The sequence below is a fragment of the Amphibalanus amphitrite genome, unplaced genomic scaffold, assembly GCF_019059575.1.
Source record: "Amphibalanus amphitrite isolate SeventyFive unplaced genomic scaffold, NRLGWU_Aamphi_draft 000640F_arrow, whole genome shotgun sequence".
Taxonomy (NCBI): domain Eukaryota; kingdom Metazoa; phylum Arthropoda; class Thecostraca; order Balanomorpha; family Balanidae; genus Amphibalanus; species Amphibalanus amphitrite.
The window spans coordinates 87,956-100,100 of record NW_024882134.1 but is presented as its reverse complement, the minus strand read 5'-3'; the positions used below and the strand labels follow the sequence as shown (position 1 = coordinate 100,100).

The following is a 12,145-nucleotide window of genomic DNA, read 5'->3' as shown; positions in this document are numbered from 1 at the left end:
GAATCGTTTTCGGCACCCGCTACGCGGGACAGCCTTGACCGCACGCTTCCTGTCGCGTGCCCCAGGTGGCACCGCACTGGTGCGCACGCTGGGGCTATCCCGATTTCTCGGGCCCGGCAGGTCAGAGGGCTGCTCCGGGACATGAAGCGAGGCCGTGCCCTCTGGACATGTCACCGGACCGAAGGATCTGTTTAAAGGTGGATCAGGCCCGTGTACCTGCGGCCGGGGGCGCTGGTTGGCACAGCGTTAATCCCCACGACCGAGCGAACACTCCCCAGTTACTGCCATCTCCTGGGTAGGAGCCGGAGAAATAACTAGTCAGCAGTCGCTCACACAGCTGGCACGGCTGGGGACAGAAATTCAGACAGCAGCCACTCACGGAACCTGACACAGACCCACCAAGAAATACAGACAGCAGCCGCTCACAGAGCTGGCACAGACACACCACGGCTGGGGGGAGAGAAACAGAGTCAGCAGTCGCTCACAAAGCTGACAGAGATACACCACGGCTGGGGAGGGAAATAGGTACAGTCAGCAGCCGCTCACAGAGCTGACAGAGACACACCACGGATGGGGAGGGATATATAGACACACTTAGCAGCCGCTCACAGAGCAGACACAGTCCACAGACACACCGCAGCTAGGGAGAGAAAGACAGATAGCATCAGCGGATAACCTCCGCTAATACAGCACACCACCATTTAAGATATAGACGGCAGCGTAGACCAGCTTCGACATAACGAAATCAAACACATCCATACCAGTTCCATTAATGAAATAGGTAGGAAAAGATCATCGCCTGACAACTTACACATTCATTGGCAGCTCAGTCCCGCCAACCGAAAACGTTCGTCATAATTACCGTCGTCGCTGGCGGAGTTGATGAACTTCTCGTTGAAGAGTGTACGCTTCTCGTCTAGCACCAGGTTGAAGACGCTGTCGAGGTTGACGGAAGGGTCGACGTCCGTCATGCGGGAGAGCAACAGGGCGGCCACCACGCCCTCAGACACCATGGGCAGCTGCCGAACACAGGGCAGCGTTATACGCAGGCAGTCGGTGGCCGGCGGTGAGGGCAGTGCTAACAGTATGTTGTGAGGCATCGCTACCAGGTGGGCCCTGGACAGTGGGCTTTTGTCCGTTGTAAAGCCAGCGTTACCTGTACTCTGCTATTGCTTTCCTGAGTGTTTTTGGCGATTGTGAGGGTACCGACCGTAACCTGCGTACTGTTACCAGTAAGATGGCGATAATTACACACTACACATGTTCTGTGAGTTCAGCATTACCTAATGTGTGCTGTTAACCGTGAAGAGACAAAATTACCTCGGTGCGAGCGACTTTAGCGAACTTTAACTGACTGAACGTCATCTGAGCGAACTATTTTCAACGACTGCCGTGAGGGCAGCGTTACCTGCGAGTTGCGAGAGCACCCCTCACCTGCGTGCTATTGGCAGCGGCGCGCTCCACGGTCTTGTTGAGCGGCTCGGCCAGCCCCTGCAAGCCCGGCAGGGCGGCGCCACGGTACGTCGTCTCCATACAGAGTAGCTGGCCCAGGCGCACGGCCGAGGTGGCCGACTTTTGACCCAGACACGTCTGAAGGAGACGGCGAGGGAGGGTGGTCAGTCAGACTCATGGGACGAAAATAAACGGCAGCTATGACAGCTCTGCTCAAACACCTTCTGTCTGTTGGGTATTACCACACGAAAAGAACGATACAAACTAAGTCTTGGCATCATTACTCTGGCAAATGGCTTTCACATCACGTATGAACGTCTGAGATAGCTCTATTGTTTGAACTGAGTTGTTTGGGTGAAGGCCGGGGAAGAGCGGTACGCGACGCGGTCTGACTGACCTGGAACCAGTCGGCCAGCTGCTGCGGCGGCTGTCCGGTGATTTTGGCACACCACCGCCGCAGCTGGGCGAGCGCCATCACCACGGTGCCCTCGTGAGCCTCCTGCTCAAACACCCTGAGCAGCGCGGCGGCAGCCGAGGACACCAGGCTCTGGGTGCTGCTGCCGGCCACACAACACTGAGACACGCCGCCGACCGCCTGCGAAACGGACAGCGACGAGCGTCACACGCCTGCACATAGTAATTCCTTTCTCGGTTCACCTGAAGTGTTTCATCCAGCCCCTCACTAATCGACTTTCTTCAGCCATGCCCATTATCAATTCTCATTTCTCCTCACAGAGAACAACCCCGTGCTCCTATCAAGCAGCCCACCTTGAGAACCGCTATCTTCTGGTCGGCCACGGTCAGTTTTCCGTCGGCTCCGTCCAGCACGGCCACCAGGCGAGCCAGCAGCTTCTCGACGGCCGAGGCGTCGCTGCAGCGGGCGGCCAGCGCCTCCAGCGCGCCCACCGCCTCATCGCGCGTCCGCTCATCCTTGCTATGCGCCTGAGCTGCGGGTGGGCCGGGCACGCACACGGTCACGTGAGGGTCAACACGCGGGATATAGGTGGATAGTGGTCCCGCTGAGCAGAGCGACAGGGAACCGATACTGCTGTAGGCGGGGAGGCAAGGCTGCAACGCTGCTCTGTGCCGCCTAACCAGACAATCCCGATCGGCTCAATGCTGTGGGAGCGCCCTGCCAGCTCTGGCGTGTGGGTACTGGGTGAGTGGCTGTTGACAGCTCTGCAAACCGGTAAAGGGGGCGGGCACATTTTGTCAGCGATACCGGCGGCAGCCCTGCTGACCAAACAGGTGGTTAGCATTCTACCACTGGCTCGTTGGTCTAGGGGTATGATTCTCGCTTTGGGTGCGAGAGGTCCCGGGTTCAAATCCCGGACGAGCCCTGCGTTTAGTTAAGACCTGCCAGGCATGAGAAGCAGTTCCCATGAATTTAAATATACAAGGGTGTTTTGCTACTTAGGAGGAAGATGCTGTATATAACACTATGACCTTTAAATAACAACAGACCCGAAAACGCCTTCTGGCCTACCACCAGTTTCTCCAGCAACTGAGCTCGTTCTCAACATATTCAGTAATTTACTAAATGGCAGCACCCATATGGCATGTCATCCGTGAGCCGTTACCTAAACGTCATCGTCTCGGAGTGCCGGCGTCCGGTACGCTGAACGGTCTGACGCGTCTGACGTAAGCCAGCCGGTCCAGCCCGCCGGCCGGTCTGACCCAAATACCGGAACCGTTTGATTGGTCGCCGCACGGGTGAAAGGAACCACAGCTCGGCGCCGCAAATGGAGACTGCAACGCCCCACACAGCGGCTCGTTGGTCTAGGGGTATGATTCTCGCTTAGGGTGCGAGAGGTCCCGGGTTCAAATCCCGGACGAGCCCACTTCTTTGCACGCGAAACAAACTAATTCTGATCTTGGATTCAAAATACAGTCGAAATTCAGCCAAACCATTTTCCTCCCCAGTCGCGTTACAGCTCATTTAATGATTTAAGTTTGGTTCTTTCAACAATTCATTCATTCATTCATTGGTTCATTCATTGGTTCATTCATTGGTTCATTCATTGGTTCATTCATTGGTTCATTCATTGGTTCATTCATTGGTTCATTCATTGGTTCATTCATTGGTTCATTCATTGGTTCGTTCATTCATTGGTTCATTCATTCATTGGTTCATTCATTCATTGGTTCATTCATTCATTGGTTCATTCATTCATTGGTTCATTCATTCATTGGTTCATTCATTCATTGGTTCATTCATTCATTGGTTCATTCATTCATTGGTTCATTCATTCATTGGTTCATTCATTCATTGGTTCATTCATTGGTTCATTCATTCATTGGTTCATTCATTGGTTCATTCATTCATCAGTTCATTCATTCATCAGTTCATTCATTCATTCATCAGTTCATTCATTCATTCATCAGTTCATTCATTCATTCATCAGTTCATTCATTCATCAGTTCATTTATTCATTGGTTCATTCATTCATTGGTTCATTCATTCATTGGTTCATTCATTCATTGGTTCATTCATTCATCAGTTCATTCATTCATCAGTTCATTCATTATCAGTTCATTCATTCATTTGTTCCTTTAATTGTGCATTCATTTACCGGTTCATTCAATTATTTGCTCATGCATTCATTGGGTCATTCCCTGTCCAACGTCCATTCATTCATTCATTCATTCATTGGTTCATTGGTTCATTAATTCATTTATTCATTGGCTCATTCACTCCATTCAATGGTTCGTGCATCGGTTCATTCATTCATACATAGTACATACATACACTAATTGATTCAACCACTCATTCGTTGGTTAATGCATCGGTTCATTAATGCATTCATTCATCTAGTTATTGATTCATTTATTTATTGTTAGTCATTCATTCACTTATTGATTCATCGATTCATTTGCTGGTTCATTCATCCATTCATTCACTATCCATGACCGCTTAAATGAAGGAATCGATCCATGGATGAATATTGTTGGGCTGAATTTAGTTCACATTTCAAAAGCCGGTCCCGTAGCTCAGTTGGTGGAGCGTTGGACTCCGCGTGGTGGGAGCACGCGTTCCCGGTTAAAACAGTCCGGGTTCGAAGCGCTACGGGGCTCTACATTTATGGGCCTCCTGACAGGTATGGCTGCGGTTGGTGGCAGGCCGTAGCCAGGCCAAGTCAGTGAGGGTACCGGCCGTGCGCGGCTATGTGCTCACGTTAAACTTTGGACTTTAAATTCTGCCATAAACCTGGAATTGCGCGATCGGAGGATAGAGGGCAGGGTCACCGCAACAAGCTTCCCTTAGCGGTGGCTCTCTCCTTGTAAATCCTTCCTATCAAAAGGTTCGGACTAAATTTATAAAAAAGCAAGTATAATTTGACATTTTTTTGCCTCGCCCTTCCCCTAGACCAACGAGCCGTCATTTAAGTTGTTGCTGTCTCCATCTGCGGCGCGTACCTTATTACACGGTTGACGGTATACACATCATTCTTCCCAAAAACGTTTTCCCAAGCGCCCTCATGAATGAATAAGATATTCTACTTATGGAACAAGTCAATGAATGAATCAATCAATCAATGATTTATTATTTCAAAAGGTTAATCAACGAATCATAATCGACATTTCGGGAGATAGCATAACTAGGATAATGGGTTGTGGGTGTTAGTGTTACGTGGTGTTATTGTCCTTTTTATAGTTGTTTACTTATTTACATATTTATTTATTTGTTTCTATTTTTGCCAAGAACGACGTGAAAAGTTTTAGCGAAAATGTCAAACTATTGCTGAATGATTAAAAAAGAGAAGTCATGAGTCCAACATTTTCAAATGGCCCATAGACCCAGAAATCGGCGTGAAAAAGTGTGGTTCGCAGACGAAAAAAAAAACTTCAAGACGGCCACAGATGCAAAGTAGAAAATGATCACCCGGAATATTCAATCAGCAGTGTTTCAAGGCAAAAATATTGAACCAACTACCAGTTACCATGTTCTCGATAAAACTATAGCTTAACCCCCGCCCGTATAGGGGGGGTCGAACGGACCCCCCCGTCCCCCCCGGTTTTTCGCGAATAACTCGCGTAAAAAGCGGCCGATCGCGACGAAACTTTCAGTACGCTCGCGTTAATCAATTTTACACCTACCCTGAAATTTTCATGACCCTGACCCTAATGACCTTTGACCTGTGACCTACTTTTCGAGACCATGTTTGGCCGGAATCGCGATTCGGTTTATGTCAGCTCGCATTAGCAGCGCGTTTGCAGTCTTTTCGTGGTTTTAAGCGTTCAAATATGGGATATGATGTTGCTCCCATGCATGAGGGTGGGTGTCAAGGTCACCGGAAGGTCAAGTCAGGTCATTGACCTTTGATGACCTCGGATCACTTTTTCGAGTTTTACATGTTTCTAGGCCAGTTTTTGGAGCTGAATTCGAATTTAGCAACCATATAAACATTTACAAAGTAGTTTTGGTGCCTTCGTAACATGTTACGAAGCTGTCAGAGGCGGTTGCTACCTACTACGAATACCCTTACTGGTTGACCTGACCTGACCTGACCCGACCTGGCCTAAATGCATGAAGACATCATCTGTGATCAAAACTAACATGACATTCGTGATCAGCACCCCGAAAAACCCCATAGCAGCCACGCTTTACGACTTTCTAACAGGTCCCGATTTTCCCGACGTTTGGGTCATTGACCTGACCTGGAAGGTCAACCGATGACTTAGGACCTTTAACCCGCGCACCGACGGGGGTCTGCGCCAACTTAGTACCGACGGGGGGGGGGCGGATGACCGCCCCCCCCTGAGATCTCGAGAACGAAGCAAGATAGCGACAAGCGGTAAACGGCATCGGATACGCACGGTCAAGATCTACAATTTTTACTAAGGTCATTTTCAGGTCAGGTCAAAGATGACGTCACAGGGGTCGAAAAAGTCAAAATGGCGGCGCTAAATATGGAGAGAGTTTTTCTCGAATAACTCTCGAATTAGTCAAGATAGGAGCAAACTAAGGGCATCATCGTGATCCTCTCGTCAATCCGCATCGAATGATATATATGTTGACCTCGAAAGGTCAAGGTCAAAGGTTGACCTCAGGTCACGTGACCTCGAGGTCATCATGTATATCATTCGATGCGTCTTGACGAGCTGAACACAATGAGACCATCCACGCGTCTGTATCTTGTTCCTGTACGGAGTTATTGGCCAAAAACCTTTGGTGACCTTTGATGACGTCACATGACCTCACAGCTGCCCAACAGCAAAACAGACCTCAAGGTAGTGAAGGTTGATCGTATATGAAGTCATGTATGGTATATGGGGCCATTCCGACCCGTTTTAGTGGTAAAAACAGGGAGTTGATTTTTCCCCCAATGACTTATAATGGGGAGGTCACGAAATTGACCTGACCTTAGGTCACCGCTATCAAAATTCCGAGATATACAAATTGTAGCTACTAATGACCTAATAACATCCTGCGACTTTCAAAGGCCTCCGACATCTACTGTAGCTCTGGCACGGTGACAAAGTTGCAAAAAAGTGACTTGAGGTTGGGTCATTCAAAGTGACCTGGTGACCTGACCTTGAAAGGTAGGAGGTTCAAACTTGCACACCATGTGTAAAATTGATAAGGGAATAGTCATACCAAATTTCGCGGCGCTACGCGCCGCGGTTTTCCCGCTATTCGCGAAAAACCTCAGGGGGGGCGGATATCCGCCCCCCCCCCGTCGGTGCGCGGGTTAAATTGGGTATCATTGGCTTCCTCCCGTCACGGGCAACACGCTCGTTTTTTCCGCGAAACTCTAGCTCAATCAGGGGCGAAACGGCAAGGGGGTCCAACGGACCCCCCCCCCCCTTATACGTTCGCGGCTGGAAAAACACCAATACGGGCGAGGGTCAAAATCAATTTTAATCACTCCTACGTCAGCAAATGTGAGCCACTCCGAGCAAAAATGAGCCACTCCGAGCCAAGAGGCACGCGTCTCCCGTGTCCGGTCATGTGTGCCGGAGCGGTGCATCGGTACTCACTGGAGAGCGGCTTGGCCAGCTCCTCGGCGTACTGGCTGAGGTCGATCGAGAGGCCGGCCAGTATGGAGGCCGTGTGACCGACGGCCAGCTCGGGACTGCGCAGCAGCGCGCGCCCCAGCGCCGGCAGTAGCTCGCCAGAGAACTCGGCGTGGCTGACGTGGCGCAGCGCGTGTCCGCAGTAGAGCAGGGCGGCCGGCGGCGCGCGGCTCTTGCCACCCACCACCAGACGCACCAGGCCGGCTAGCAGCGGCTTCTGCGGACGGAGGCCGCGCGGAATGCGTCAGACCACAGCGGCGCAAGGCACAACGAGCATCGGTTACCACAATTAAGATGATAGGCACATGTCGCCTTTAACACAAAAAAGATACGCTATACAATCAAGACCACACCTATTCCCGAGACATACATATCCCCATTCGGTGTCATTTAAGCCTCAGTCTCGCCATGCTGGACCTTGGTTGAAAACCAAGACCAGTCTATGGCTATGCTTGCTACTATTCGGCGCCCCTATCGACCAAAACAATCATGTGCCCGTCCCAAGCCACCCACTGTACCTTGACCTGGGCGATCTTCTCGGTTTGCTTCCTCTCGGTCAGGCAGCGGCTGAGATGGGCACCCAGCACCAGGTCGGGCAGCGACACATCCGAGCGTGACAGAAACTCCACGTAGCTCGCTATCTGGGCGTCCGATCGGAGTGCCTACGAAAACAGGTCAGTGTCAGTCGAGTGTCAGGGTCAATGTCCAGTCACTAGTCAGTGTCATAGAAGCCAGTGTCAGTCCGGTGGTAAGTGTCTGGTGTCAAAACAGCGGCCAGTGTCGGCCAGGCGATCAGTCTAATTCTAACAGTCAGCGACACCCCAGCAGTTGGCGTCGCGTGCCGTCACAGCTCCTCACCTGGCAAAACATGCGGTGGGCCCTGCTGACGAGAGCCGATTTCTCGGAGGCCACCACACTGGCCAGCAGACGAGCCTGGGCGCCGGCGAGCGCCGCGAACTCCTCCCGCTGTTCGGCCGTCGGCGCCGCGAAACTCAGCTCCAGAAGGGTGCAGCACCAAGAGAACGCCGCCAGATGGGTGCCCGCCAGCGTCTTACTGCGAAAAAAAAAAAAACACAGAAAAGGGCTACAACTGCGCACCAGGGGCCAGGGAACACCAAACAGCGATGAAGGCTTAGCGAAAAAAGCTGACTTTCTTTAGAGCCCTGTACAAAGAAAGCAAGAGCCTACTCTGTATACTGTATACGACTGGTATACGACTCGTACGTAACTGTATACGAATATGGTTGGGGATGGCTGAGCATGGGCTCGAATGCACCAATCCTAGCAGCATATCAAATATAATGCATAATTGCATATGTATGTGTATCTCAAAATCACAAATCTTGCCCTTACAATGGGTGGAGATGAATCGCATTTCCTTGGCGTTATATGTTTTACCCCAATATCTAATCAGTGAAGCTAAGAGCATTATTGACTAGGGCAATATATCAAACGAAGGATGATCGACACAACTAGGTATTTGCTGCGATGTCCGCTATGACAGGCGTACGTACGAGGCGTGTGCGACGCTGCAGGGCCGCGCCAGCTCGGCCAGCACCGGCGGCAGGTGTTTGCCGGCGGCGGCGCCGTGGGTGGTGGCCAGCTGGCGCACGGCGCCGGCCACCAGCGCGCGCGACTTGTGGTCGTGGTAGCGGTGCAGCGTGGAGCCCAGCAGCTTGCAGATACCACGCACTGCCGGCTCGGGCAGTTCTGCTGTAAATAATAAAAATACAAATTCAAAGTGTGAAAACCATAGGTATGTCAACATAGATAGGTATGGAAATTAAAAATAAATTGGAAAGTGGCTACATGCCACTAAAAAATAAGAGAAGTAGATTTCAAATCACATACCTGTCTTGATTGCCTTTTCCAATTGTTCAAACACATGCTTTCGCTCCTTTAAACTTGCAGACCCTATTCTTCCAGGGATTTCTTTCAGCAATGCTTTTATTTCCTCCATTTGTCTCCTGAAAAACAATAGTTCAGGTAAGCTTATCCCAGGGTGATTGTCATTTGGCAGAGGCAGCAGAAAATACTGAGATAACAAGGAAATAATTAATAATAAGAAAATAAATAATCAAAAATAAAACAAATGAAATAAGGATAGCATTCTAGTTCCTACCCATATTCATCTTTCAACAATGCATATTGCCAATTGAGCCATCACTTGATAAAAGCCTTATCATTTAACAGAAAACAAAACTACACAGAAACTTATAATCTAACATGCACAAAACAAAGGCAAATAGAGCATAAAACAAAAGGTTTTATGACCAACTCATTTAAAATGACTGAGACAGAAAAAGTAGCCTGTGCCCCACCAGGCTCCTCCAAGAGTGCAAAGTATGCAAGTACCTATGGCAGCAGATTTACCAAGCCAGACTAGCCAAGGTGCTAATTCACAGATTGACAGCCACAGGTCTGCATCAGCCCATACAAAACAGGCTGTAAATCAGTAAATCTGCACCTGCACAGCTGAACACAACCAATTAAATTCACAACTAAAATTGAGAAATCTTCATTCAGTTAGATAACAAAACTTCAAAACAATAGCATATAATATCTGTCTGGTTCATTGTGTCCCACATATATCACTGTTTGACAAAGTCATGCCAGCACAGCAGTTTAACACAGTGCTTAGTTAGGGCCCAAACTTTCCAAGGTAAATCTGGGTAAAACTTCAGTTTTTTACTAAATCTGCATTTTGCATCACACCATGTGCAGTCTAAGTGCCCAGTTACAGACAAGATTGTGTTGACATTGCCATCCAACCTGCATGGTGAGCAATGTGGATTTGAATTATAAAATTGTAGTAAAACTGTTAAACTTAAGATTGTTCCAGGATAGGTCATAATTCAAGCCTGGTGGGTGCAGGGAAAACAATAAACATAAGCTGGTGTACTTTTCCGGCCTGGCTAGTGCATCTTGTCAAACTTGCTGCCATGTTTTGGGATGACAGTGAAAACAGGGCACCTGAGGCGATTTGATCAAGGCTCTAGAAATTCACTCGCAAGTCGCAAAAACCATGTGACAATCGCTGTGTGGAAGCCGGAAGGCATTGAGAAGGGGGGAACTTCTCAATTGTCATGTGTCCAAATATGCCCTCCTGCACCCTGTTTTCACCAGTGTCCATGTTTTGCAGCCTGGATTGTCGTGTTTGGACTTTGGAGTCTAATGATCCAGACTTCCTGTGCTGGGGGCCGCGGGGGCAGGGCTTGACATCAACTATTAAAGGGACCCTCCCACCTTCAAAAAAGTTAATGAATTGGCATGAAAGTGATGTCGCTCGGTTCAGAAAGAGCAAAAACGAATATCTACCAAATTTCATCGAAAAATATTCACCGGTTTTCAAGATATTATACTTTTACTTTTGTTTACTTTTTGGGATCTCCGCTGTTCCTAGCGACTTTATTTGAAAGTGCGGCATTTGTTGCGCGCAAAGCAGCATATACCACCGCGTGCTACAAAACGTTTTAGTCAAACATTTAACGGACGTTCGAAAGCCTGATGACGTCATCAGATTCCCGTAATGGTTAAGAGATAGGGACCACGCTGGTCCCACCCTGCAAGTAAAGGGAAGACATTTCTTGAACACCATAAAGCTGCGGGGGTTGCGACCAGGATAAATGGTGGTTTCTGAGCCTGGCCGCAAACTTGGCTATCTCAACTCAAAACTAATGTTAAGGTGGGAGGGTCCCTTTAAAGTAATCCTGAATCATTTCCGAACTAAATTACTTCTACATTTAAAACATGGGCCAAATATCCTGAAAACTGACCATATAGTCATAAGATTTAGGAAAATTAAATCATTAAACATTAACACTGAACAGACATGCAGACGGGAACCCATAAACAAAAGTTCATAAAAGCAAGTTATTTCTATATCAATTCGCTCACCTTAACCTTCAAAAGTCGAGCTTGAAACTGCCAATAGATAAAATCCTAGCACCGGATGTGTCCAGCCGGCAAAATTCTAATGCAAAAGGAGGTACACAGAGGGTTAACCGGCTACGCATGTGTTAGAGCCTGGGCAGATTGTAGGCGTTATTCAGCGTCACGATTGTCGAGACATGCAGCAGGATAAAGTATTATTTTTACCATATTTCTTCTAAAGGGAAATTTTTTCCTAGCAAATCCCTTCTAGCAGTACTTCGAGTGTTTTTTCATAAAACTTATTGAGAAAAACGTACCTGAGTTCCTTTTTATGCATACATTTAAGCAAATAAACAATCATTTTATTCAAATGAGCTAGCCCGTTAATAGATAAAATTCTTTCATACTTTGAAAACTCTCTACAATGCTGCCATATTCTGCAGAAATGTAAACTGGCGCATGTAAGACGTGATCTAATTATTCTTTTTCACGTGTAACCCTGATGGAAAAGAAAAAGTGTTTCAATGCATTTGCTGGCTCCCCTCAAATACATATTACCCTTCGTCGTTAAACTTTGGCTCAGGTATTGATGCTGTAGTTCAGTGTGGGCCCTCGGCCGCTGTTTCATGGCACTGTGCCACAGCATGCTATGTGTCGCAGTATATTATGTTTCCATGGAAATATCAACAAACTGATGCTTGCAACACAGAAGCATCAAGGCGAGTTCGTATCAACCGCCGCACCAAGACTGTGGAGCAGAGTAGCGCACTGTAGTGGCATGCATTGAAACTGAACAGGGCCC

At 48.5% G+C, this 12,145-nt stretch overlaps 1 protein-coding gene and 2 non-coding genes across 9 annotated transcripts in view; 2 read left to right on the top strand and 1 right to left on the bottom strand.

The window, feature by feature from the left end:
* The window catches only part of LOC122363799 (eIF-2-alpha kinase activator GCN1-like), a 47,885-nt gene extending 36,390 nt beyond the window's left edge, over positions 1-11,495 (bottom strand). For 6 of the 7 annotated variants that reach the window (XM_043333460.1, XM_043333459.1, XM_043333463.1 and 3 more), the window contains exons 1-10: positions 11,368-11,495; positions 9,322-9,437; positions 8,985-9,183; positions 8,329-8,524; positions 7,989-8,132; positions 7,435-7,687; positions 2,221-2,399; positions 1,850-2,047; positions 1,435-1,590; positions 863-1,019 (exon numbers count right to left, since the gene is read on the bottom strand). In XM_043333460.1, the coding sequence (XP_043189395.1) occupies positions 863-1,019; positions 1,435-1,590; positions 1,850-2,047; positions 2,221-2,399; positions 7,435-7,687; positions 7,989-8,132; positions 8,329-8,524; positions 8,985-9,183; positions 9,322-9,430 (1,591 nt within the window). In that variant the 5' untranslated portion in view covers positions 9,431-9,437; positions 11,368-11,495. The remainder of the gene's footprint in view (positions 1-862; positions 1,020-1,434; positions 1,591-1,849; positions 2,048-2,220; positions 2,400-7,434; positions 7,688-7,988; positions 8,133-8,328; positions 8,525-8,984; positions 9,184-9,321; positions 9,438-11,367) is intronic. The other variant, XM_043333461.1, reaches the window with a different exon arrangement.
* On the top strand, positions 2,721-2,792 carry Trnap-ugg. Its single transcript has one exon. It is a non-coding gene; the product is annotated as a tRNA-Pro (tRNA).
* On the top strand, positions 3,221-3,292 carry Trnap-agg. Its single transcript has one exon. It is a non-coding gene; the product is annotated as a tRNA-Pro (tRNA).
* Positions 11,496-12,145: the final 650 nt, after the last annotated feature.